General features: G+C 42.5%; 1 protein-coding gene across 2 annotated transcripts in view; it reads left to right on the top strand.

Annotated features, from left to right (window-relative positions):
* Nucleotides 1-26,113, top strand: part of LOC124555424 (serine/threonine-protein kinase Pak) — a 129,871-nt gene that overhangs the window by 83,319 nt on the left and 20,439 nt on the right. For both annotated transcript variants that reach the window (XM_047129328.1, XM_047129327.1), the window contains exons 5-7: nt 9,085-9,335; nt 10,156-10,345; nt 25,011-25,136. In XM_047129328.1, the coding sequence (XP_046985284.1) occupies nt 9,085-9,335; nt 10,156-10,345; nt 25,011-25,136 (567 nt within the window). The remainder of the gene's footprint in view (nt 1-9,084; nt 9,336-10,155; nt 10,346-25,010; nt 25,137-26,113) is intronic.

Below are 26,113 nucleotides of genomic sequence, written 5' to 3'. Positions count from 1 at the left end.
CGGGAAGCTATAGGTGTTCGTTCTCCCGCGCGCTATACGAGATTGGAATAACAGAGAATTGTGAAGGTGGTTCGATGAACGCTCTGCCAGGCACTTAAATGTGATTTGCAGAGTATCGATGTAGATGTAGGTACAATGTGAAGCAAATACTAATGACACACCCCAATAAGACACCTGGCATGGTGGCTGATAGGAGTAGCTGAATCAACAAAAGTCACAAGACTGTGTAAGACATTTGACCAATATTTACTTTTTTTGTTCGCTACCAACCTTAAACTTAGCCCAGTATATAATACAGTGTACACTGGTACTGTTGTCACTATTCTGTGTTGTCTTCACTGTGCTCACAAATTAATTTTGTAGCTCCCTGTCAGCTTGTTGCCTCTATCAAATCAGTTGCAATTTTCAGTTTAATAACTACCATTTGACAGAATGTTTATTTTTGCATGACAGAAGGATCAGTCTTAAGAAACTTGTCACTCAATTCATACCTGGTTAGACATTGTCTTATTGTACCACAACCTTTTCGTTCCCATTGTTGATAATTTTTGGGATTTGATTGTTACCTACTTGAATCCGTACAATATTTTCAAGTGATGGTTCTGCTTCATGATTCAGTGCGTTGGCCATTTTAGGTATTATAATCGACAAGCAGATATCTGTGAAGTTTTGAAAGAATACTGAAATCCACACACTGTGCTCTGACTGCAGATGGGGAACACAATCATGGTTCAAGAGAGAGAAATATGGAAAACACAATAACACCGATTACATCCTGTTCTTGTGGTCATAATTCAAAGTCATCACAGAGTATAAACACTTTCAAGCAGTAAGTAGCATTTCCCCCCACCTTACATGATGGATGGCCCTGGAGCACAGAAAGCTACTCTTGAAGGTGGGGCTATGACAAGAGAGATGACAGTTCATACAACAACATTAGGGTAGTTCTCTGTAGGCTGCTATTATCAAAACCAACATTGAGATTTTGAGACACATCAACTTACTCCAATTATTCCTTGACCCTTCTGCACTGAATTCATTTGGAGTTCATTAACATTGATTCCAGAACAAGTTTTTGCTTAGAAATTGATATATCAGACCTGTTTTTCTACACGTCATTTTTTGCCCCAAAAATGCTTCAGAAAATAGTTCCATTAATCTATTAACTGTAAAAGTAAACCAAGATGTCTTAAAATTTATCAACATTCATTTGCCTTAAATTGCTTTTTTTGGTGTTCTTGTGTTTTGTGAAGGTATTTGTCAAGAGTAAGTGAAAGGACAATGATAAACACTTAAGAAGATGGGTACATCAGATATCTAATGAAAAGAGACAGAACCAAATTGAGAAAAATGAAAGTTATTGCACAACTTAACTAAAAGAATGGATCAGTTGATAGGACATATCTTGATGTGTCGAGGGATTGTCAATTCGTTAATGGAGGGAAGTATGGAGGGTAAAAATTGTAGAGCGAGACCAGTGCTTGAAAACAGTAATTAGACTCAACTGGTTGCTGGTTGCAGTAGATATGCAAAGATGAAGAGGCTTGTACATGATAAACTAGCATGGACATCTGCATCAAACCAGTCTTCAGACTGAACACCGTAACAATGTGTAAAGAAATTAATGAGTTTTGTAGAGAGCTTTCTCCTTCTCACTTCCATAAGTTGAATGACCAAAATATGTGTAAAGGTATCAGCATTGAATGAGTATTTTATTTTAATTTTATTTTCAAATACATCTATGTGTAGAATTTTTGTCACGAATGAATTATACATAACTTATTGAATTTCATATTCACATCACTCTTGGCTCTCCACAGCTGCCATTACTGCCTCAGATGTTTCTTTTCTCAAATAAATGGTGATAGATTCTGAGCATTAACATCAATTCTCCTTCCAACTGTTGATTGAACAAAGCCTGGCCATCTTATTCAATAATAATGATCTTCAGAGCTGTGTACCCATATTTTTTGGAGAAAAATGTTCAGACAATAAAGTTAACACAAGAACTTTTGAACAATATCACTGAGGAGTTATCAATCTGCAATCTTGTTGAAATGATGATCATTTCTAAAATATGTCTTTTGAAAATCTTCTTCTTTGAGGTATGTCAGATCAATCACTTAAAGATGCTTGTGCTCTCTTTTTCTCCCAATAGTTCTTCATTCTATCTGATCTCTTCTTTCTTTCCTCCTCTTATATCTGACCGAGCGAGGTGGCGCAGTGGTAGCACACTGGACTCGCGTTCGGAAGGACGACGGTTCAATCCCGCGTCCGGCCATCCTGATTTAGGTTTTCCGTGATTTCCCTAAATCACTCCAGGCAAATGCCGGGATGGTTCCTCTGAAAGGGCACGGCCGACTTCCTTCCCCATCCTTCCCTAATCCGATGAGACCGATGACCACGCTGTCTGGTCTCCTTCCCCAAACCAACCAACCAATCTTATATCTGAATCAGTTTCCTGGTGTTGATCTTAACTTGGAACCTCTTAGTTTTGTCTTTGGTCACGATCTTGGCTGTACTATTCTTTAACACATTGACTGCCATGGTATAGTTGGGTTACCGACTCCTTGGGGCCATTTACTTTTTTTTCAATATCCTGCTTTGGTTTGCTCCAAGTTACATATGATTCAAATGGCCCCAGAGTAAAGGTACCAGGTGTGTCATTTGCTATGTCGCTAATAATTTTAGGTTTGTACTCCCGTCAGTTTTTCATTCCACAGCATTATTTGTGTACAGTTCCTGTATTGCTTTCCTGCATTGTTGCTACATTCTTTATTCAGTGTTGTTTGCTCTGTAACAAAGTGATATCATGGCAGAAGAAAAGTCTCGTAGAAGTTATGAAGGTGAACAAAGGTATGTACAGCAGCTTTTAGATGAAGTTATGGCCATAAGTGATGAAGATTCTGTGTCTTTATTTGGTGATAGCTCAGACGAGTTTTTACCGGAGGAGACCGGAAGCGAAACCGGAAGTTCTGATGATGGAATCACATCAGCGAAGGTAGGAAGAAGAGTTTTATGTCTACATTCAGTCAAGGAACCAGACTTCACAGCTGTAAAAACCAGGCAACAAAGCACCTCAAACCGTGTTAGTGCCGTAACTACTGCAGTTGATTCAGGTTCAGTTGAAGTAAGTTTAATATCAGAAAGTTCTGAAGATGAAGATGACACACTTAAAACAAATTCTAATGAGATTGCCTGGGGGTCAGTTGTGGGTAACAATATGAAAAAACTTTACATTTATTCATTCCAGTTCTGGTGTAAATGCTTCTGTTGCACTAACTCTCAAAGGCGAGACACCATACGATTTCTTCAAATATTTTGTAACTGATGAAATTGTAGAATATGGGACTCAACAAACTAATTTGTACGCAAAACAAGTCTTAAAAAGCCATTCGCGACTGAAAAAGTGGACTGATGTCAGAAAAACTGAAATTGAACAATTTTTAGGATTTATGCTATGGATGTCACTAAATGTAAAACCGAGGATTCCAAATTAATGGTCAAGAAATATGCTCTATCACAACAATGTAAAAAATGTTATGTTATGCAATAATTTTGAACTGCTTTTACGTATGTGGCATTTTTCCGATAACAACCAGTGCCCACCAGGAAACCGCTTATTCAAAATTCAACCCCTTATTGATAAATTACTGCAGAGATTTCAAAGTGCAGTTGTGCCGGAGAAAGAAGTTTGCAGTGACGAAACACTTGTGCCATTTCGAGGAAGACCAAGTTTCATTCAGTATATAAAGAATAAGCGCCATAAATTTGGAATTAAATTGTTCAAACTTTGTCTAAAGGGTGGCTACACCTGGAATATGAGAGTTTCTTGTGGGAAGAATGCGAATCCTAGTGTTCCTCTTGCCACTTCTGTTGTTATTGGATTACTAAATTAGGGCAGAATCTTATATACAGACAATTTTTGCACAAGTGTTCATCTAGCACACCAGCTTCTTGAACAATCAACACATTTCATTAGTACCCTAAGATCAAACAGAAAACTGAATCCTCAAGATGTTGTACAGGCAAAGCTGAAGAAGGGGGAACAAAAAGCAAAGTACCACAGGTGTAATAGTACTGAAATGGAAAGATAAGAGGGATGTTCTGATGCTGAGTACTGTTCATGGAGAAGAAGAAGCAGAAGTTCAAACCAGGAAGGGCACAAAGAAAAAACCAGCAATGATAATTGATTATAATCCGTCAGTCTTTTGTAGATCTTTCTGACCAAATGAAGTTGTACTCACATTGTCTAAGGCAGGGTGTGAAATGGTACAGGAAGCTTGCAGTTGAATTGTTGACAGCGTGAGCACTGGTAAATGCTCATGTGATTTACCAATACATCAACAAAAAGATCTCAATCACAGAATTCAGAGAGACATCTCACCAAAGCCACCACGTTACCTGCAGATTGTGGACTTGTGAACATGGGAGCAGCCAGACGTAGGTGTACAGTGTGCTCCGAAAAAATGAAGAATGAATTTGGACGAGAGAAAGCTGTCAAGAAATGCAAACAAACTGCATGGAAATGTAAGAATTGTGACTCATATTTTTGTGTAGAGTGTTTTTCATCAAGCACAGTGCATACAGGTGTTAGAAAAACAAAGTGGAATGACCCAAATTTTTCAGTTTCATTGTTGTTGCAATTAGAGTTCAAGAATGTCAATAAAACTGTATGTGATTTGCAATCTTCTGTGTAAGTAATATGTCAAACTAAATAATAAATAAATAATAAAAGGAAGAAAAGTCCAATACGGCTGAGCCTTGTGAGTTATATATAACTCACGAATTGAAATGTTGATAACTATTCTTGAGCTCTTGAAAACCGTAGGCCACGAACACGATTTTTTTACTGGGGCCATAACCCACTATAACACAAAGTCACAGCACATTCCTGTGAGTTACAACAGCACCACGGAGCTTTAAATGGAAAAATATCCGTGAGTTGTATTTACTTCACGTGGCCCACAGAGAACACTTCCTGTGAGTTATATTTATCTCACGTGGCAGTCGATGTGTTAACATGACTTTGGTAATCTGGAGTTCCCTCAAATCCTTTTCCACTTCCTTAAAGCAATTGGGTTAAGTCTTTTTTTTTGTAAAAGAAGTCAAAGATTTGTTTAATTAGTCTGTCGGGATTCATTCAGAGTTTGTGTCCATAGAAATCAATCCTCCTTTTCCTCTTGGTTTCCGAAAGTCTCTCATACTTTGTGTAGAGGGCTTCATTTCTGTAGGAATTTTGGAATTTGGGACCCATGATCTATCTCAAAATTTTCCTCTCCTTGATCCCCAATTTCTCCATTTGCCCTTTCCTCGCCATGACTAGTGTCCCTGCTGCATAGAGTGCTTCTGGCTTAATTACTGTGTTATAATGCCTTATTTTGGTGTTCCAACACGGCTTTCGTATTGTATGTATTTTTTGGGTTTCTGGAGAGGTAGTTCCATTTTGACCCTTCTTGCTTCCATTGCTTTCCCTTCAAGGTTGTTCCATTAAATCCATTCCCCTAGGTACTTGAAACTCCGAACCACCTCTATTTTTTGAGCTCCTACATTAATTCTGTTAGAAGTATGTAGTATATTCGTCTTAATCTTCGTATTTTCATAAGAAATCTTAAATCCTATCTTCCCTGCCTGCTCTTGTAACTCGGCAATTTCTTCTTGAGCTTCCTCCCATGTTTCCGCGAGTAGCGCCATGTCGTCAGCAAATGCCAAACACGTAATCATGATTCCTTTGCTTTTTGTTCCAAGTCTTATTCCCCCTCTCGTTCATGCATTCCATTCCCCCTCAACTTTTTTGAGTGCACAGTTAAGCAGCAGGAGAGGGAGACCATCCTCTTGTCAGACCCATGTTCTGATCGCAAAAGGTTCAGATAGTTCACCCATGAATCTGACTTTTGAGGACGTATTCTTGAGAGTCTCCTTGATGACGATTAGAGTTTTACCGTCGAAACTAAACTCCTCCAAAATAATGAACAACGGCCTTATGTCTATGGAATCGCAAGCTTTTTGGAAGTCTACAATAGTCACTATATACAGTTTCGCCCTCTGCTCCTGTATGCTAAAATGTTTCTGACGCTTAAGATCTGTTCAGGGCAGGAGTTTCCTTTTCTAAATCCTGCTTGATACTCCCAAATTTGGCAGTCCAACTGAGATTCTGCTCTTTCTAGTAAAGCTCTGGACAATGTGTTGTAGGCCACATCCAACAGGGAAATCCCTCTATGGTTGTTGGGATAAGATTTAGGACCTTTTTTGTGAAGAGGGTGTATCAGGGCCATTTTCTATTCCTCTGGAATGATGCCTTTCTTCCATATCTCCTCAAAAAGTTTCTGGAGTAAGACAATTGCATTTTTGCTAGCCTACTTCCATAATGCAGCTGTTATCTGATTTTCCCCTGATGCCTTGAAATTTTCATATAATTTAGTATTGCTTGGATCTCATTTACAGATGGGGGCTTAGAGTCTGAGTTGGGGATGTCTTCGGTCCACCATCGAACACCATGTTTGGGTGTGGTTCCTCACAGTTTAGAAATGCCTTGAAGTATTGTGCTAGTATCTTACAGTTGCCCCTATTACTATACACCATGTTCCCTTTTTTGTCCTGAAGTTGGAGTGTTGGGGGGTCATATCTGTTTAGCTTCTCCCTGAAGATCCGATAATAGCTTCTCATGTTGTTCTGAGCAAAGTCGTCATTTATCTTCCTGAGCAGTTGGTCTTCTTGCGTCGTCTTAACTTTCTTGATCTCCTTGGACACCATCTTTCTAGTTTCCACAAAGTGCTGCCGGGCACTCTTGTCCTTTTTGGGTTTGCCAGATGTGCCAAGCCTTCTTCCTCAGACGAAGTAGTCTATCACACTCATCATCCCACCACCTGTGCTTCTTCATCCTGGTAACGGGACCAAGCTCCTCTGCCTTCTCTGCTCTTCTCCATCTGCTTTCAGTCCTGGTCTTCTAGGTCACTGGTTAACTTGCCCCATTCGTGTTTCTTCTCCTTTATTTTCTCTGGATCATATGTCCTTTGTGCAAGGTTTTTTCTATGAAAGTTACTCTGGGGAATGATTTTCAGTTTCACATTAGATAGGTAGTGGTCAGAGTCAAGGTTGGCCCCTGTGAGAACCCTAACGTTTTGGATTTCTTTATGAAATTTCCGCGCTGTCACAACATGATGTAACTGAAATTCTCCCAGGAGAGAGTTAGGTGAAATTCATGTCTTCTGCTTTCTCGGCAGTTTCTTAAGGCTAGTTGTCTTCAGGACCAAACTGTGCACCTGGCATAATTTGATGAGCCTGATACCATTTTGGTTCATCCTGTTATGTGCCGCGTATCTCTCCACTATATGCCCGAACCTTTTCTCCCTCCCCACTTTGGCATTAAAATCCCCAAGGATGATGACGTTACGTTTTTTGGGGATCTTTTGGATCGTGTCATCTAGTTTGTCCCAGAATAGTTCCACCTTCTCCTTATTCTTTTTGTTGTCAATGTTTATAAGGGGGGGGGGGGGGGGGGTGAACATTTACAACGGTATATACTTTGTTGGTCGACTTAAACATGAGCATGGATAGCCTTTCGGAGGTAGGCTCAAAGGTGATAATGGAGCCTAATACTTTCTTGTCAATTATGAAACCTGTCCCAAGGTGAGGAACATTTTTCATAATTCTTGTCCCCCGTCTTCCCCTTAAGTATCTTGAATCCTCCCTATTCAAAGCTGTCCTCATCCAAGAACCTGGTCTCTTACACAGCTGTAATAATGATTCTATTTTCATTTAATGTGTCTCTTAGAGTCTTAAGTTTCACCACTTTCAAAAGTGAATTTGCATTAAAAGTTGCTAAGTAGTTTGCTTTCCTGTATTTTATTTTGTTTGAGGTTCCAAGACGCTCAGATTCATCTTTGCAGGACGTTGCAGACTCCCAAGAATCTGAATGTCTGCTTGCAAACACATGTGCGGTGGGTTGACCACCTGGGGCAATTAGTTTCACATCACACTTTTCCATGATTGATAATTTCTTTGAGTTCAGAGAGTGACTTCTATAGCCACCTTTTTTTAGGACAGAGGTTGTTAATCCCAGAGGATTATTCACAGCTGCCCCTTACATGGAGACAGACGGTGACCAAAGGCTGCCCAATTTGAGAACAGTCGCTTTTGGATTTTGATTTGATTTTTAATTCATGGTTAACTCCACTAGGCTCTTCCACTCTCTCCGCCATTGGGAATCAGATTCCTCTTCCACCATCGAGACCGTTGACCAGGTTTCACTCAGTAACCCTAAGCAGGGGCTGTTTCAGGGTGCTACCATCCGGAGCAAGATGGACCCAGGTTTTATTAACGAGTTGCCACTCCTCCCCCCTCCCCCCTCCTCCATCCTCATCACTTGGGAGATGAGGCCCCGGGCTTGGGACCAGCAGAGATTATTACATGAAATTTCTGGAGAACTATTGGTCATTGGTAACTTGCTGCCTAGATATCTCTGCACAGTCTTTTCTGGCCATCTTCAGGTATATACTGGTGAAAATACCAAGGCTCCTTTATTAAAGGCCCCTCCATTGCATATATGGTGTAAACTTGAAGTTGTTGCAGATTTTACTTGAACATATGTGCTTCTGCTGTAAGTCTGTGTGTTGCTACAAGTACCTTTCACAGTGAAAGCTTGAGAGGGTTCCAGGTGGTGTCTTGACTGGAAATCACCATTCCAAATGATCAGCTGCTCAAGCAGTTGTATTTCCTCGGATTCCTTTATGATGGAGACCCATTCGGTGTATGGGCCACAAGTTTTCTTTCATGATAGTTCATTGAATTACCAACAGAAATACAGTGTTTGGCAATAGCAGATTTGTTGGCCTGGAGATGAGAATGTTGCTGTGGTGCTCTACAGTTGTGCGCTTGAAATGGGGTGGGGGTTGGGGGTGGGGGGCGAGAGAGAGAGAGAGAGAGAGAGAGAGAGAGAGAGAGAGAGAGAGAGAGGGGGGGGGAGGGGGGGGGGGTTACACTAGGATGGAATATTATAAACTTCGCTTTATGCATCACGTAACTTTTCTTTGACCAAACCTAGAATTAGAGAGGAAGATTATAGTTAATTTCTTTAATTTACAGAACCAGGAAGCACTGGTTAACCATGTACAACAAGCATTAGATGAAGCTCTAAATTTGGCAGTTGTTGATGGAGATACTACAGGCCTGAAAAAGCATGAGGAAGAGGAAATATGTGGCAGTCCATTGCTGAGGAAAAAAGAAAGAAGCACAGAGAAGTTGACAGATGACCAAATATATGAAGAATTGAGAAGACTATGTCACCCTGGTGATCCATGTAGAAGATTTGATCGAAGCAAGGAACTAGGAGCAGGGTAAGAAACTAAATGTTTATCTATATGCCATACTTTTTACTTTGTATTTATCTACTTGCATTTTATCAGTTTCAGTATGTTTTGAAGTAAATGTTGACATACATCTAACAAATATTGATGTTCAGATTCTTCTGGGTTAATGTTCACAATAAGTATGGCAGAAATTTTATATTAGAAAATTTCTTTCCGTTATTGAACAACAGTGTATACAGCAGTTTATGGAAAAAAATGATGTTCTAAATTTTCAATTTCATATTGTCATGTTTTTTTGACTAGTTTCAGAACTGTAATTGTGTCTTGACAATACAAATTGAAATGTATGGAAATTGTCATTTTGTAATATGTGGGTGTGGAATATGGGAAGAAATTCAGAGAAAAGCTGTGCTCAAATGTCACAGTAAAATGCCAAAAAGGATGTACAACGATAGATATCTAAGAATTTATGAGATGGTGTCAAGCGATGTGCTTCTATTATCCCCACCCACACCAACACTGTATTAGCACCAGATAAGATATTGTGTTGTTATGTGCTTTTATCCCTCCATCTCTTGTCATCTTTTGTTTTTTCAGTATTTTTGTGAGGGAATCTAGTGATAGTTCTGGCTGTAGTCCTACCTTTCCATCTTATTTTTCAATGGGGCAATCTACTTTTCTTTCTTATCGTGAGTGAGAAATTTGTTCGCTTCCTATGTTACATTACAGCCTTAAGAGTCCATTGGTTAAATCTAGCGTGCAGTTATGTCATTTTATAGTGGTTATGTAGTTTGTTCATGTTTCTCTGGAACAGTAGCATTATGTAACACAATTTTTCTGTTCACAGTGCTTCTGGTACTGTTTTCATTGCCTACGATACAGAAACAAAGAAGAAAATTGCAGTCAAAGACATTGATTTATCAAAACAACCCAGAAAAGAACTTATTCTGAATGAAATCAAAGTTATGAAAGAGTTTAATCATGAAAATCTCGTTAATTTTCTAGATGCATATCTTGTTAGGAATGATCATTTGTGGGTGAGTATTGCATTTATAACATATATTGGAAATCCTGTTATCATTATAAAAATAGAATAGCACTTATTGTTTTAATACTGATAGAAAAAAGATGTAACACATCCATAATTCTGAATGATGGGGAAAAATATGGCTGATGTGCGGGTTTCTGGGATTAATTTTGGTGCAGTTATTATAGGGTCAATAAAAATCTAACTGTTGTCCAGTGTAAGTTCTGTTTCTCCTACTGCATAGTTAGTATCCAAACTTACAGTTTTTTTATTGTTCTGTAGGTGGATCATACTGTGAAACTTCTAATAATTTATTTATTTATTTCATCTAAGGATCATCTCACGATGATACAGGAGTTGTCATGGTAATACACTGTAGCTCAGAGTATAGATACACACAGTATACTTAACTATGCTCTATAAGGATAGGGCAGATGGTTGGCCATTGTCTCAATGAAAGGAACCATCCCTGCATTTGTCTGATGCTTTCTAGGAAAATCACCAAAAACTCAAATCAGGGAGGCCGAACAAAACTAACTCCATCATCCTGAATACCCAAATACGAGGTCAGTGCTTTATCAGCTGCACCACATCATTCAGTTGGTCCCTGTTATACAGTGTTTTTTGATTTACACATAAATATCTTCTGATAACTAATAATATAAAAAAAATAGTTGTGCTCTTAATTCTTGCATGCACCAAGGATGCCTGCTGATGAAGTCTGGGTCATGAATGTACTGCTATGCCACTTGCGATAACTCTAGGCTGTTTGAATAACCAATTGCTGGGCCACCAACAATATGCCTCATGTTTCCTTTCTTCCTCCCCTCTTTTCACCTTGGGGGAAAAAACTCACAGTAATGTCACTGTAAAGATTTATTAGTGTGTGTGTGTGTGTGTGTGTGTGTGTGTGTGTGTGTGTGTGTGTGTGTTTGTTTGTTTGGTTTTTTTTCCCCATATTCCCTTCATATCATACTTTATATTTCAACAAAGCTGGGCAAGATGGGGTGATACACTAGACTTGTATTAGAGGATGGCAGTTGAAATTGTGGCCCAACCATCTATATTTAAGTTCTCACTGGTTTTCCTAATTTTATTTAGGCAAGTATTGATTGGGATGTCCTTTGAAAAGGACATTTCCGATTTTCTTTCCTATCCTTTCTTAATCCGATATTGTGTTCAGTCTCTAATGACCACTATCATTGTTGGGATATTAAATCTGATCGTCCTTTTCTTTCCTGAAATTACTGTGCACTAACATTTGCACTGTGTGTTAACACTTCAGAGACCGGTGTTATGAGGACCGTCAGTTTCTACACTGGTGTCCAAAATGAAAGCAGTAAACTACTATTTCCCTGCCCTGTGTCTAATTCCTGATATAAGCATAGAAACAGTCAACAGATGTTGTTACAATCATGTTCTGCATGGAAGATGGCATTCTGATCCATGGACAGCCACGCCAGCAATGACATGAGGGGACGTATCAAGTAGGGTATCATCGCCTGTAAATGGTTATGTTCAGCTATTTGAACACCATTTGCAGCCATTTGTGGACTTCATGTTCCCAACAATGATGGGGGGGTTCGGGGGTTAGAATAGGCCCGCGGTATTCCTGCCTGTCGTAAGAGGCGACTAAAGGGAGTCTCAAACATTTCGGCCTTATGTGATGGTCCCCTGTTGGGTTTGACCTCCATATCTCAAAATTTTTCCAAAGAGCGAGCCGATTGGGGAAGGGCGCCTTACTTGGTGCATTGTGTCCATCTTGCGTTGAGAACTTTCGCCAGCTTATTCGTCGTTGCATTGCAGTCCTTCCCGCTCTACATCTCTTGGGCATGGATACGCTCCTGCGTGCCCTTTCTCCCAAGCAATGTGCAGGGCCACTTTCTGCACTGACGGCGACCATGGACCACATGTCAGCTAACATCCAGCACGGTAGCTAGTCCGTTGTGGTGGGGCCGCCATGTACCCTCTTGGTTGTAGCCCCCTGACAACACAGGGATCGCTCTACTGATGCCTGCGCCATTAACTCCCCACGTATGCCAAGGAGTAGCTGCCCATCTCCCTGGGGCATCGGGACTCCCAGCAATGGCCATCCTGCCTGGTGGCCTTTGCTGTGGCTGGGTGGCACCCGTGGGGAGGGCCCTTGGTCGGAGTAGGTGGCATCAGGGCGGATGACCTGCAATGAAGAGTGGTACATCATCTCTCGCTGGCGACCAGCCGTCAGCAGTCTCTAAGCGTTCCAAAGCTCACTTTAAGGCTAATGTGTATGACCCCAAATCGTTCCCCTCCCTGGCCACACCATGGGAGAAACGAAAGGCAATGAATGACAGTGACGTGTATTCGCCCAGGTATCTCGTCTGTACCAGAGCTGATGGTGACTCGTTTCTATCTGTGAAGCCTCAGTTCTTTGTAGAGCATTTAGAGGACAAGTTTGGGGAGGTGGAGGGCTTGCCCAAAATGCGCTCTGGGTCAGTTTCGATAAAAACGGCATCCTCTGCCCAGTCACGCAGGTTACTTGCTTGTGACAAGTTGGGGGATGTTCACGTTACCATCACCCCACATAAGAGTTTAAATATGGTCCAGGGTATTATTTTCCATCGGGACCTACTTTTGCAGTCTGATGACGAGCTGCGCGCCAATTTAGAGCGCCGTGGTGTACATTTCGTCCGGCACGTTCGTCGGGGTCCGAGGGACAATCAGGTAACTACCGGTGCCTTCATCTTGGCCTTCGAAGGTGATACATTACCAGAGAAGGTCAAGGTGATGGTCTACCGATGTGACGTCAAACCTTACATCCCTCCCCCGATGCGGTGCTTTAAGTGCTGGAAGTTCGGTCATATGTCCTCTCGCTGTACTTCTAGCCTCACATGTCGAGATTGTGGACGCCCATCTCATCCCGATACTCCATGTGCCCCGCCTCCCATCTGTGTCAACTGCGGGGAGCACCATTCACCTTACTCGCCAGACTGCAGAATCTTCCAGAAAGAACGCAAGATCATGGAATATAAGACCCTGGACCGACTGACCTACACTGAGGCTAAGCGGAAATTTAAACGGCTACATCCCGTGCGCATGATGTCATCGTATGCCTCCACTGTCACTCCTGCTCCACCTCCTTCAGCTGCAAGTCATACCGTCAGCTCTCGGAGTCAGATGACCTCACCTGCCCCCTTGACGATGGGGGCCCCTTCTCTCGCTGTTGCTCCCACACCATCTACCTCGGGAGCAGCACCCACTACACCACTGGGGACACCAGTCCCCACTTCTAAGCCGGAGAAGCGTAAGTCTTCTTCGGCTTCTCTTGCTCGGAAGGGATCCCTTGGGTCACTCCCTTCCCAGGTTCCTACCCGCGGCACAGCAGACACCAACCAGTGGCTGCTGACGCCACAGGTCGCTGGTCGACGGACTTCGCGATCCTCTTCGGTCCCGGAGACTGACTCCAATAAGCCCTCTCAACGCCGGCGACCAAAGGAACAGCGAGAGAAACCGACTTTGAAGACTCATAAGACCAAGACCCCTGCGGTGGCATCTACTCCACTGCTCCCTAAAAGCTCTGCGTCTGACGATGAGGTGGAGATCCTTGCGTCCGCTGAGGACCTCGATCTCGCCGGTCCCTCAGACGCAATGGATAGCACTTGAACGGGTGCTCCATCAGAGGCAGCAGGTGACCCAGCGGCGTAATCTGCCTTCCCAGTCCCGTCTCGACTTTCTCCGCCGTGGACAATACCGTCCTCCAGTGGAACTGCAGCGGTTTCTTCCACCATCTAGCTGAGCTCCGCAAACTTATCAGCCTTCACCCTTTCTTCTGCATTGCTCTTCAGGAAACTTGGTTTCCAGCAATGCGAACCCCCCCCCTCCGTGGCTATCGGGGTTGTTATAAGAACCGGGCAGCATATGAAAGGGTGTCTGGTGGCGTCTGCCTCTATGTCCTTCACTCTCTGCACAGCGAGTCTGTCCCTCTCCACACACCTTTAGAGGCTGTCGCTGTTCGGCTGTGGACGCCACAGGCTGTTACTGTCTGCAGTCTTTACCTTCCACCGGATGGTGATGTCTCGCCGCATGTCCTGGCTGCGCTGATAGCCCAATTGCCGCCACCTTTTTTGCTATTGGGTGACTTCAACGCCCATAACCCTCTGTGGGGTGGGTCAGTGGAAACAGGTCGAGGCACCACCATTGAGCATTTATTGTCGCATCTCAATCTCTCGGTTTTCAATGATGGTGCCTTCACACACTTCAGTGTGGCGCATGGCACATACTCCGCCATTGACCTTTCAATCTGTAGCCCTAGCCTCTTACCGTCTGTCCAATGGAGTATGCATGACGACCTGTGTGGTAGTGACCACTTTCCGATCTTTCTGTCACTAACACAGCATCACTCTTCTGGGCGCCCTAGCAGATGGGCTATGAATAAGGCTGACTGGGACTTGTTCTCCTCCACTGCCGCTTTTGAGCCTCTCTCTACTGATGACATTGATGCGGTGATTCAATCGGTCACCACCGGCATCGTTGCTGCCGCCGAATCTGCCATTCCCCGTTCCTCTGGGTCCCCTCGTCGGCGGACTGTGCCTTGGTGGTCGCCTGAGATCGCTGCAGCGATTAAAGATCGCTGGTGGGCGCTACAGCGTCACAAGCGACATCCCTGCATTGAACACCTCATCACCTTCAAACGACTGCGAGCGCGGGCCCGCCGCCTTATCCGTCAAAGCAAGCAGGAGTGCTGGGAGCGGTATGTGTCCACCATTGGCCTCCATGTCTCTCCATCGCAGGTCTGGGCCAAGATCCAATGCCTCTATGGCTATCGGACCCCTGTCGGCGTCCCTGCGGTCTCACTGAATGGAGAAGTTTGTACCGACTCCGGCGTCATTGCAAACCGCTTAGCAGAGCATTTTGCTATGAGTTCCGCTTCTGCAAATTACCCCCAGACCTTCCGCTCCATTAAAGAGCGGATGGCATGTCGGAGCCTTTCTTTTCGCACACACACTTCTGAATCCTACAATGCTCCATTCAGTGAGTGGGAATTTCACAGTGCCCTTGCCGCTTGCCCTGATACCGCTCCCGGGCCAGATAGCATCCACTGTCAGATGCTGAAACACCTTTCAGTGGACTGCAAGCGACGCCTCCTCGACCTGTACAACCGTCTCTGGGTCGAGGGTGAGTTTCCGTCGCAATGGCGGGAGAGCATTGTCATCCCCGTTTTGAAACCGGGCAAGAGCCCTTTGGAGGTGGACAGCTACCGCCCCATTAGCCTCACCAACGTTCTTTGCAAGCTTCTCGAACGGATGGTGAGCCGGCCCTTGAATTGGTTACTGGAGTCTCGGGGCCTTCTGGCTCCATCTCAGGGTGGGTTCTGTAAAGGCCGCTCTTTCGCCGACAATCTGGTGAGCCTGGAGTCGGCCATCCGTACTGCCTTTGCCCACCGTCAGCACCTGGTCGCTGTCTTTTTCGACATGCAGAAGGCGTACGATACGACATGGCGTCATCACATCCTTTCCACGCTTCATGGATGGGGTCTTCGGGGCCCTCTGCCGATCTTTATCAGAAATTTTCTGTCGTATCGTACCTTCCGCGTGCAAGTCGCGGCCTCATATAGTTCCTCCCACGTCCAGGAGACCGGTGTGCCACAGGGTTCTGTTTTAAGTGTCTGCCTGTTTTTAATAGCCATTAACGGGCTCGCTGCGGCCGTGGGAAATTCTGTCTCCGCTTCCCTGTATGCTGACGACTTCTGCCTTTACTACAGCTCTAATGGCATTGTAGCTGTTGAACGTCAGCTACAGGGCGCTATCCGCAAGGCGCAGTCTTGGGCTGTAGCTCATGGGTTCCAGTTTTCGGCAGCCAAGACCTGCGTTATGCATTTCTGCCGGCGACGTACTGTCCACCCGGAGCTGCGGCTTTATCTTGCTGGCGAACTTCTTTCAGTGGTGGAATCACACAGGGGTGGTTTTCGATGCCCGGTTGACTTGGCTGCCTCATATCCGGCAGCTTAAACAGGTGTGTTGGCGGCATCTTAACGCTCTGAGATGCTTGAGCCACACCCGCTGGGGCGCCGACCGATCTACCCTGTTGCGGCTCTACCAGGCGTTAATCCAGTCCCGTCTGGATTTTGGGAGCCTGGCTTATGGCTCAGCATCCCCATCTGCGTTGCGGGTGCTGGACCCCATTCTCCACAGCGGGATACGCCTTGCCACTGGTGCTTTCCGCACCAGCCCTGTGGACAGCATACTAGTGGAGGCAGGTGTCCCTCCACTGCGGTTACGACGCCAACAATTACTGGCTGCTTATGCTGCCCATGTTTTTAGCTTGCCCGGGCATCCAAATTACCGTGTCCTGTTCCCGCAGTCAGTCGTCCATCTGCCAGACCGTCGGCCCCGGTCGGGTTGTTCGATCGCCGTACGTGTCAAGGAGCTTCTCTCCGGGCTTGGGTTTTTCCCTGTTCCACCTCCTTTCCGGGTACCTCTGCGTACACCCCCGTGGTGTGTTCCTCGCCCTTGCCTTCGGTTCGACTTGGCACAGGGCTCAAAGGACTCAGTCCCTCCAGAGGCCTTCCGCCGCCGCCTTTATTCCACCTTGGCCACGTATCAGGGTTCTGGAATTGTCTACACTGACGGTTCGATGGTTGCTGGTCGTGTCGGGTATGCGCTCACTCTAGGGGACCATTCTGAACAACGTTCCTTGCCGGATGGCTGCAGTGTTTACACTGCTGAGCTGGTCGCCATCTTTCGTGCCCTAGAGTATATCTGCTCCTGCTCAGGTGAGTCCTTCGTTATCTGTAGCGATTCCCTGAGCGGTTTACGAGCTCTCGACCAGTGTTTTCCTCGTTCTCGTCTGGTGATGGCTATCCATGAATCCCTGCATACTCTTGCGCGTTGCGGCCGCTCTCTGGTCTTCGTGTGGACCCCGGGCCATGTTGGGATACGTGGCAATGAGAATGTTGACCGCCTGGCGAAAGAGGCCACTAGTAAATCATCTCTGGAGATTGGCCTCCCAGAGACTGATTTGCGGGCAGTCTTGCGCCGCGAAGTTCTTTCAGTTTGGGACGCTGAATGGCGCAATCTGCCCACGCCCTACAAACTCCGTCCAATCAAGGCGATGACGACTGTGTGGCGGTCGTCCATTCGGGTATCCCGCCAGGAGTCTGTGGTCCTCTGCCGGCTGCGCATTGGGCACACTCGGCTTACGCACGGCCACTTATTGCGCCGTGAGGACACACCCCTATGTCGCTGCTGCTCCGTTTTATCTGTCGTCCATATTTTATTGGAGTGTCCGCTTTTCTCTGTGCTCAGGCAGTCGTTCGCACTGCCTGACACGCTCCCTGCCCTTTTAACAGATGACTCTGCTACGGCTGACTTAGTTTTACGTTTTATTCGGGCAGGGTTTTTTTTATCATTTAATCTAAGTGTTTCTGTTTTATCTTATTGTTTTGTGTTGATTCTGGCCTTTGGCCTCCGGTTTTAAACTGATTTTTTAATGTGTTTTAAGTGGTTGGCTTTTCCTTTTTTATTTCTATGGTCGGCCAACCACCGTCACACTCTGTGTGCTTTTAGTTCGTTTTGTCTGGTCTTTGTCTCAGTTTCTCTTGTTCTGTGTCGTCTGTGCTCTATTTTGTTAATCGTTTTTTATTCTCTGTGGGTGTTTTTAGTACTTGGAAAAAGGGACCGATGACCGTAGCAGTCTGGTCCCTTTACTCCCACAAACCAACCAACCAATGATGGAATTGTAATGATAAAGGGCCATGTAACCAGGCCTAACTGTTCTCATGATTGGTTTGTAGAACATTCTGGACAATTTGAGTGAATGATTTGAATACCCAGATCACTCGACACTTTTGCAGGGTAGTCCCACATCCACAGTTGATGTGTAAACAGTGCAGTATGGCATAGAGAAGATGCCCACAGACCTTTGCAGTGGAAGGCCATAGGAAGAATGGAAGGAGGGGGGTCACAAACAGACGTGGCTTGATAGTGTAATGTGAATCGTTCTGTTGTTTCTCAGATGAGGCGACAGTTTATAGAGACCGAAACTGTATTCCAGAGACAAGGACAGGGCCGATCCCGTGTGACATCAGAACAAGTGGACTATTATATTGCTGTAAGGGCATGACGGTATCGCCTTAATACTGCACTGCAACTGCTATCTGACCTCACAGCATCCCCTGGATGTGTTGTATTGAGGCAAATGGTGTACAGAAGGCTTCCGCAGAGTGGCCTTTGTTGGAGATCTGTTGTCTGTTTACCTCTGGCATCTTCACAGGAGGGAACGTGTAGAGTGGAGCTGTAAACATGCCACCTGGATGCTTGAACTGTGGGCAAATCTTCTTTTCATAGGTGAGTCCCGATTTGGCCTGGAGTGTGGTTCTCGACTGATTCACATCTGGAGGGCATGTGGAACAAGATTTTAGGACCCAAACATTGTGGAAAGAGACAGATATCGAGGAGGTCCCTAATGATGTGGGCAGGGATTATGTTGGCCACTCGAACACCTCTTCGTGAAATTGTATGGGTGAATCAGCAAGATTTAACTGCTGTCAAGTTCTGTCAGGAGATCGTGGGATCTCATGCGCGGTTGTTGCGAGATGCTGTGGGCCCAGTCTTTGTACTGGTGGACGATAATGCTCGACCTCATAGAGCAAGTGTGGCTGATGTTTTTGGAAGATGTTCCAGGCATGGTGTGGCTTGCTCGCTCTTCAGATTTTAATCTTGTAGAGCATGTGTGCACACTGGACTCGCATTCGGGAGGACGACGGTTCAATCCCGTGTCCGGCCATCCTGATTTAGATTTTCCGTGATTTCCCTAAACCGCTCCAGGCAAATGCCGGAATGGTTCCTTTGAAAGGGCACGGCCGACTTCCTTCGCCGTCCTTCCCTAATCCGATGAGACCGATGACCTCGCTGTCTGGTCTCCTCCCCCAAACAATCCAATTCAGAGCATGTGTGGGATGCATTAGAGGGGCAGGTTGCATCTTATCAGGCATCCATCAACCATTCCCCAAGACTTAAGACCAGCTCTGCAAGAAGAATGGGTGTTACTGTCTCAACATGAGATTGATGACATCGTTCACAGCACATCCATTCAATGTCACGCCTGTATTGGTGTCAGAGGTGGTCACACGCCATACTGAGCACATTAACCAGTTGTCAGAATATGTGTGCAAATCCGTTAAGTTGGAAAAAAAATGAAGGAAAATTTTTGTCTGCCGTTATGCATGTTGCAGTTGATTATGTTCTGTATTCTTTACATTGTTTCTACTTTACTATCCCCTGTTTATACTGTTTGGTGGAAAAATAAATGCAGCCTTGAAAAATTTCTGTTTGTTGCTTCAGTTATGGACAGTAGTGTATTTGTACTGAACGTGTACATCTTGGAGACCAATTCAAGTTTTAATTTCTACTTTTTTCCCTTCCTAAGGGCATGTCATCAAACTGAGAAGAGACCTGTATATGATCGGGGTGCTGAAAATGATGGGCGCGATGGGGCTGTGTTCCAGTATCACTGCTAAATCTTGATTCTATCGATCATCCATTAAATGTGACAGATGATTCAAAAAATTTTTCTGTTTGTGGGTGCTATAAGTCCCATTGTGAAAGACATCAAATGCAATGTAAATGGTTTAGCATATAGAGTTGTAGGTAAAATCAGCTCATGGCTTACAGAGAACAGACTGTCCTTAACTGCAACAAAAGATAGTGCATACGGTCTCTGGCATGGAAATTTCATTAAAACACTTCTGTTTCAGAGGATGGGCTAATAATCAGTGAAGTTAACCGTTTTAAATTCTCAGGGGTAAGGATATTATTACATTCAGGACCTTGTGCTAAAGTGTAATGTTACTGTTCTGCCTAGAAGAAAAATCTCCACTGACCATGAAGTACAAAAGTTTGTCTAGTTTCCTAACCTTTATCATCTCTCAGATAAATATTTGTGGAAATTTTAATGCTTTCACACACAATATTTGTATGCCTGAAAAGGGAAGTTACAATGACCTACAGTGACAACCAACAAAATTTGTTCAGGGCTCTTTTCAGGCATCTCAAAATTGTAATTCTTGTCATGGTACACACTGTGTTGTCAGTATCTTAGTTGGATGAATGGTTGGATTTAAAGTTATTGTGTAATTTGTTCAGCAAGAAATCAAGCTAGTAGTAGTAGTAATAGTAGTAGTAGAGCAGGAAGTCATAGGCACACTGACCGGACACAAACCTATACAGAGTGGTATCCAATAAGCACTGTTTTGTATGTTGTACTTTTATGCTCAAAGACTGTTGGGAACATTCTTGTCACAAATAGTTCAAAATCAGACGATTTTCAACTTTCAAATCAACTATTCTTAACATAAGTACACAAAATATGATTGGAGAACACCTGAAGTTATATTGATTGAATTAAAAACTGACTTCAGTTGTAAATAATGTATCAGGAGCTGATGATGGTGCTATAAGCCTCTGAAACTAGCCGTGCAAGAAAAGATAAATTATTTAAAACTGAAGCAGATTTTTAATTCAGTTAATAAGTCTTGACATAAGATCTGAAAAATACATGTAAGATAAGACAAGGGGGGGGGGGGGGGTATATACTTAGCATCCTGATCAGCAGACCCTCTGCCATTGTTACAACATTTCGTTAAGTTCAAAGTTGAAGTAATTATAAATGTAGTACACAGTTAACTATTAAGAAATGATGTGGGATGAGTTAACAGGTTCATAGCTCAAAGAAAAGCATACTGAGCTCGAGTTGCAGCAAAGCAAGCTATGTTACTGAAATGGGGAGTGAACAGAAAATGGAAATATCTAAGCTCAGAAAAATAAGTGTATCGGGTAATGAAAAATTGTTAAGGGATGAAAAGATGACGAGTTACTATCATGAAGAAATATTATTCAGAAATTCAAACTTGGGGCTAATCTGTAACTTACTTTGAAGTAAAAATCATTGTTTACATAATTCCAAGAGACATTAGTAAATCATATCACAGATAGTAATAGCAACTCTGGGAATGTGAATTTCAGTTCTTCCTCTCCACAGACAATTATTCTGCTACTAGAAAACAAATTAAGTGCACAGAACCACATGAGTTAGAGATAACTGCACCCATTTCAACTTAGTTGTACAATGAGTACAATGGCTTTATAAATAGTTAGAATGATCTTGTCCTAATGTCGTACATAGACAGCAATGTGTCAGTTTGATAAAATGCAAAATGTACTAAGAAACATTTCACAGTGTAGAGCTTCAGGTGGACAACTAAGAATCTGCTCCCATAGTTCAGACCTGGTCATATACAGTGAAAAGAGAAAATCTAGCCCTTGGCAGCACTTTTGAGATACCTGTTTTCAGTTAGAGATTAATACATAATTTAGTGGAATAAAGACAAACAAGACAGTCAACATTGCACTATTAGATATCTAGATTATATGGTAGTTTCAAGGAAGTAACTCTGTGTCATTGAGGTTTCCCAATAAAGTTGACCTTGTCCATTGGTCCCTGTTTAATAACATTGTGTGAATCTGCAATTCATACACTCAGCTGTTAAAAGACATGGGATAACTCCTAATATCGTGTAGAACTCCCTTTTGCCCAGCTTAATGCAGCAACTCGAGTGGCATGGACTCTGCAAGTCTTTGGAAGTCCCATGCAGAAATACTGAGCCATGCTGCCTCTGAAGCCGTCCATAATTGCGAAAGTGTTGCTGGTGCAAGATTTTGTGCATGAACTGACCTCTCGATTATGTCCTGTAAATGTTTGATGGGATCCATGTTGGGTGATCTGGGTGTTCAAATCATTCACTCAAATTGTCCAGAATGTTCTAAAAACCAATCGTGAGAGCAGTTGTGGCCTGGTTTCATGGCACATTATCATTACAATTCCATCATTGTTTGAGAATATGAAGTTCATGATTGGCTACAAATGGTGTTCAAATAGCTGAACATAACCATTTTCAGGCAATGAGCAGTTCTGTTGGACCAGAGGAACCAGTCCATTCCATGTAAGCACAACCCACACCATTATGGAGCCACCTCCAGCTTGCACAGTGCCTTGTTAGCAACTTAGGTCCATGGCTTTGTGAGATTTGCACCACAAATCAGGACTCATCTGACCAGGCTTACAGTTTCCCAGTCCTTTAGGGACAATCGGATATGGTCACGAGCCCAAGAGAGGCACTGCAGGTATTGTTGTGCTGTTAGCAAAGGCACTCGCATCAGTCATCTGCTGCCATAGCCCATTAATGCCAAATTTCGCTCCACTGTCCTAACAGGTATGTTTGCTGAATGCCCCACATTGATTTCTGCTGTTATTTTATGCAGTGTTGCATGTCTGTTAGCACTGTTTCCATAAGTGAAGATTGTTAAAAGTATGGTGACTATGAGTGAAGAGCTCCTGCAGACAAAATATGGTGAATGTCCCCATCTGTCACTAGATAATTGAAAAATATTGGTTCATGAATGAGTTTGAAGGATGAAGATATGTATACATTTAGTGGAAATTTGTTTGAAACTGAAATAAAAGGGCCTGTCTACAAATTTTTTCTAGTATCTCCTGTGTTTTATTTCTTTGGATAAATCTGTGCATTTTAATATGATTAACAAAATTTCTTACAGTAAGGTTGTATTTTATCTTGTTACAGACACATTATTTGCCCATTATCGTTGTGAAAGTAAAACTATTTGGTGGATGAGGTTGAGGGAAAAGGGTGGAGGGGTGGACTGAAATGGAAGAAGACATTCATTGACTGTGTAACCTGGCATACAAATACTAGCTGGCAGAACAAAATAAAAAATGAAGATTACAAACTGAAAGCATTTTTCAGCACACAAAATAACATGAAAGTATGAGGCATAATTTGGACTAAGAGTGATAGGAATGTTAGATAGAAACATAATACACAAAGATTTGAGGATCTAAGTATAATATGAGTGGTAGAAGTTTTTGTCAGCATTGAAATGAATGAGAAAAAGTTCCTCCATGCCATATTTTGACTTGGACTCAACACTGATGTGTGTGCAAAGCTTACACAGTCACAGAAAATGTTATTGCTGATTCACCTCTGTTATTGCTGTGTATATTTCAAGTGTAAAATTAAGCACAAAAAAGAAATATTGTAAAGTTACTATATGTGTGTGAGTTGAAAATCTTTTAATAGTTACATTAAGTTTTATTTTGGAATTTTAATTTCCTGATTTGATGATAGATTTTACACAGAAAATAATCTATGTAAAGTGGTATTTTAGTTTTAGTACTTGTTGATACTGAAATTCGGAATTTTGTTATAAAATTTCACTTTCTCTTGCTTTTTTGTGGATGCAGCTTATTCTCACCAGAGTGGGGAATCTATAAGGTAAATTTCTGTATTGTTCCTACAGCTTTTTCGTTGCTTCCTGGTGTGTTTCTCACCTACTAATGCATGATTTAATCTGTTCTAAATCAAAATACATAAAAAGTAACATCAGAAACTTATTTGATGATTTTTTTTAAAAGTAGTGTTTTCTCCAAAACCTGTGAGTTCTCACCTGCTGGAAAATTTCTTCATTTTACAATGAATTTTAATATTATAATATTAATTGAAGTGTGTGATGATATGGTTAATCTACACTTGGTACAAGGTATGCTACTGTAACAGTGAAACCGTTTTGTTGTTAAACTGGCCTTGTCTATAATCATGCATATTCCTGGCATGTGCCCTGTCTTATTACCACAACTTATTTTGATTTTGGTGTGTGTGTGTGTGTGTGTGTGTGTGTGTGTGTGTGTGTGTGTGTGTGTGTGTGTGTGTGTTTTACGAAGGTCAACAGGAAAGCTTTCAAGTAATACTTTAATTTTAAAGGTGTGTTTTCTTTCTTTTTCTTTAGTAGGTTTTTCTTCTTTCATATATTTGCCACCACTACAACTCTGTACTTACATGTCCTTTGAGCTAATTGTCCAGTATTTCCATAGAGTGTTGATCATACTCATCTCATCCTTGTGAACTTTGAATGTCCTCTTAGCTGGGTATCATTATTCTTTTAACTTATTATGGAAGTGAATGATCAATGTGAAATCTTGTGAAATGAGAAAGCTAGACTTCAGGAAGGATGCCTCACACGTATCAGCCATTTATTTAATTCAGTATACCACTTAAATTGAAACTACAAATACTGTAACCAGTCACATTTATTTTTCTCCTCACTATGTGTTTTAAAGGATTACACCTCTAACATCAGGTGCATTTGTGTAAATTAATATGACATAGGCAAATTGTATGTACAAAATTTGTGGGCAAGTTGTGAGACTGTCTGATAGTATAAGGGGATAAAATATTAGTAAATGGTTCAAAGTTACATGAATGCTTTGATAGCATAGGTAACCTTTCAGTGCTTACTGGTTGCTTTTTTTAGTCATATTTACGTTACACACACTTTCTGTAAACTGAACTAAGCAAAGATTGTATGTTAGGAGCTAACAAGTGTAAAAAAAAAAAAAGAAAATGTATATAATAATTGTGCTTCAAACAGAGGTGAATTTTATGTAACTTCCTTTGCATTCACTTATTACTATTATTATTATTATTATTATTCTCTCTCTTGTGTGTGTGTGTGTGTGTGTGTGTGTGTGTGTGTGTGTGTGTGTGTGTGTTTGTTTTGGGGAGGGATAATGCATGTACTTATGCTCACATTATTTAAATATTGATGTGACAATATTAATAATTTTAGGTGATCATGGAGTTACTTGATGGTGGTCCTCTTACTGATGTAGTAACAGAGACTGTTATGAAAGAAGGTCAGATAGCAGCCGTTTGCAGGGAAGTTCTTAAGGCTGTAAGCTTTCTTCATGGGAAGGTGAGTGTTTGACATTACACTCAAATTTTTAAGTGCAGTAAGCTGACTATCTTGTTGTTGTGGTTTTCAGTCCAGAGACTGGTTGGATGCAGCTCTCCATGCTACTCTATCCTGTGCAAGCTTCATATCTCCAAGTAACTACTGCAACCTACATCCTTCTGAATCTGCTTAGTATATTCATCATCTCTTGGTCTCCCTCTATGATTTTTACCCTCCATACTTCCCTCCAGTACTAATTGGTGATCTCTTGATGCTTCAGAATGTGCACTACCAACCTATCCATTCTTCTAGTCAAGTTGTGCCACAAATTCCTCTTCTACCCACTTCTATTCAGTACCTCCTCATTAGTCACGTGATCTACCCATCTAATCTTCAGCATTCTTCTGTAGCACCACATTTTGAAAGCTTCTATTCTCTTCTTGTATAAACTATTTATTGTCCATGTTTCACATCCATACATGGCTACACCCCAGACAAATACTTTCAGAAAGGACTTTCTGACACTTAAATCTATACTCGATGCTAACAAATTTCTCTTCTTCAGAAACACGTTCCTTGTCATAGCCAGTCTACATTTTATATCCTTTTTCCTTCAACGATCATCAGTTATTTTGCTCCCCAAATAGCAAAACTGATGCACTACTTCAAGTGTCTCATTTCCTAATCTAACTCCCTCAGCATCACCTGGTTTAATTCAACTACATTCCGTTATCCTCGTTTTACTCTTGTTGATGCTCATCTTTCATCCTCCTTTCAAGACACTGTTCATTCTGTTCAACTGCTCTCCCAACTCCTTTGCCGTCTCGGACAGAATTACAAAACTGGCAAACTGACTATCTTATTATTGTAACAATATTTTGGACAATGTTTTAAAATATAACAACTGGAATCCAAAACTAGTAAGAATGTGTCTTTGGTAGAAAGAAAAGGGTTTGTTTGTTGTAGATTCAGAAGCTTTAAAAATAGCCCTGTATGCT

Source organism: Schistocerca americana, chromosome X, assembly GCF_021461395.2.
Source record: "Schistocerca americana isolate TAMUIC-IGC-003095 chromosome X, iqSchAmer2.1, whole genome shotgun sequence".
In the NCBI taxonomy this organism is placed as follows: domain Eukaryota; kingdom Metazoa; phylum Arthropoda; class Insecta; order Orthoptera; family Acrididae; genus Schistocerca; species Schistocerca americana.
The sequence above is the reverse complement of the archived record's forward strand: the minus strand, read 5'-3'. Positions and strand labels throughout refer to the sequence as shown.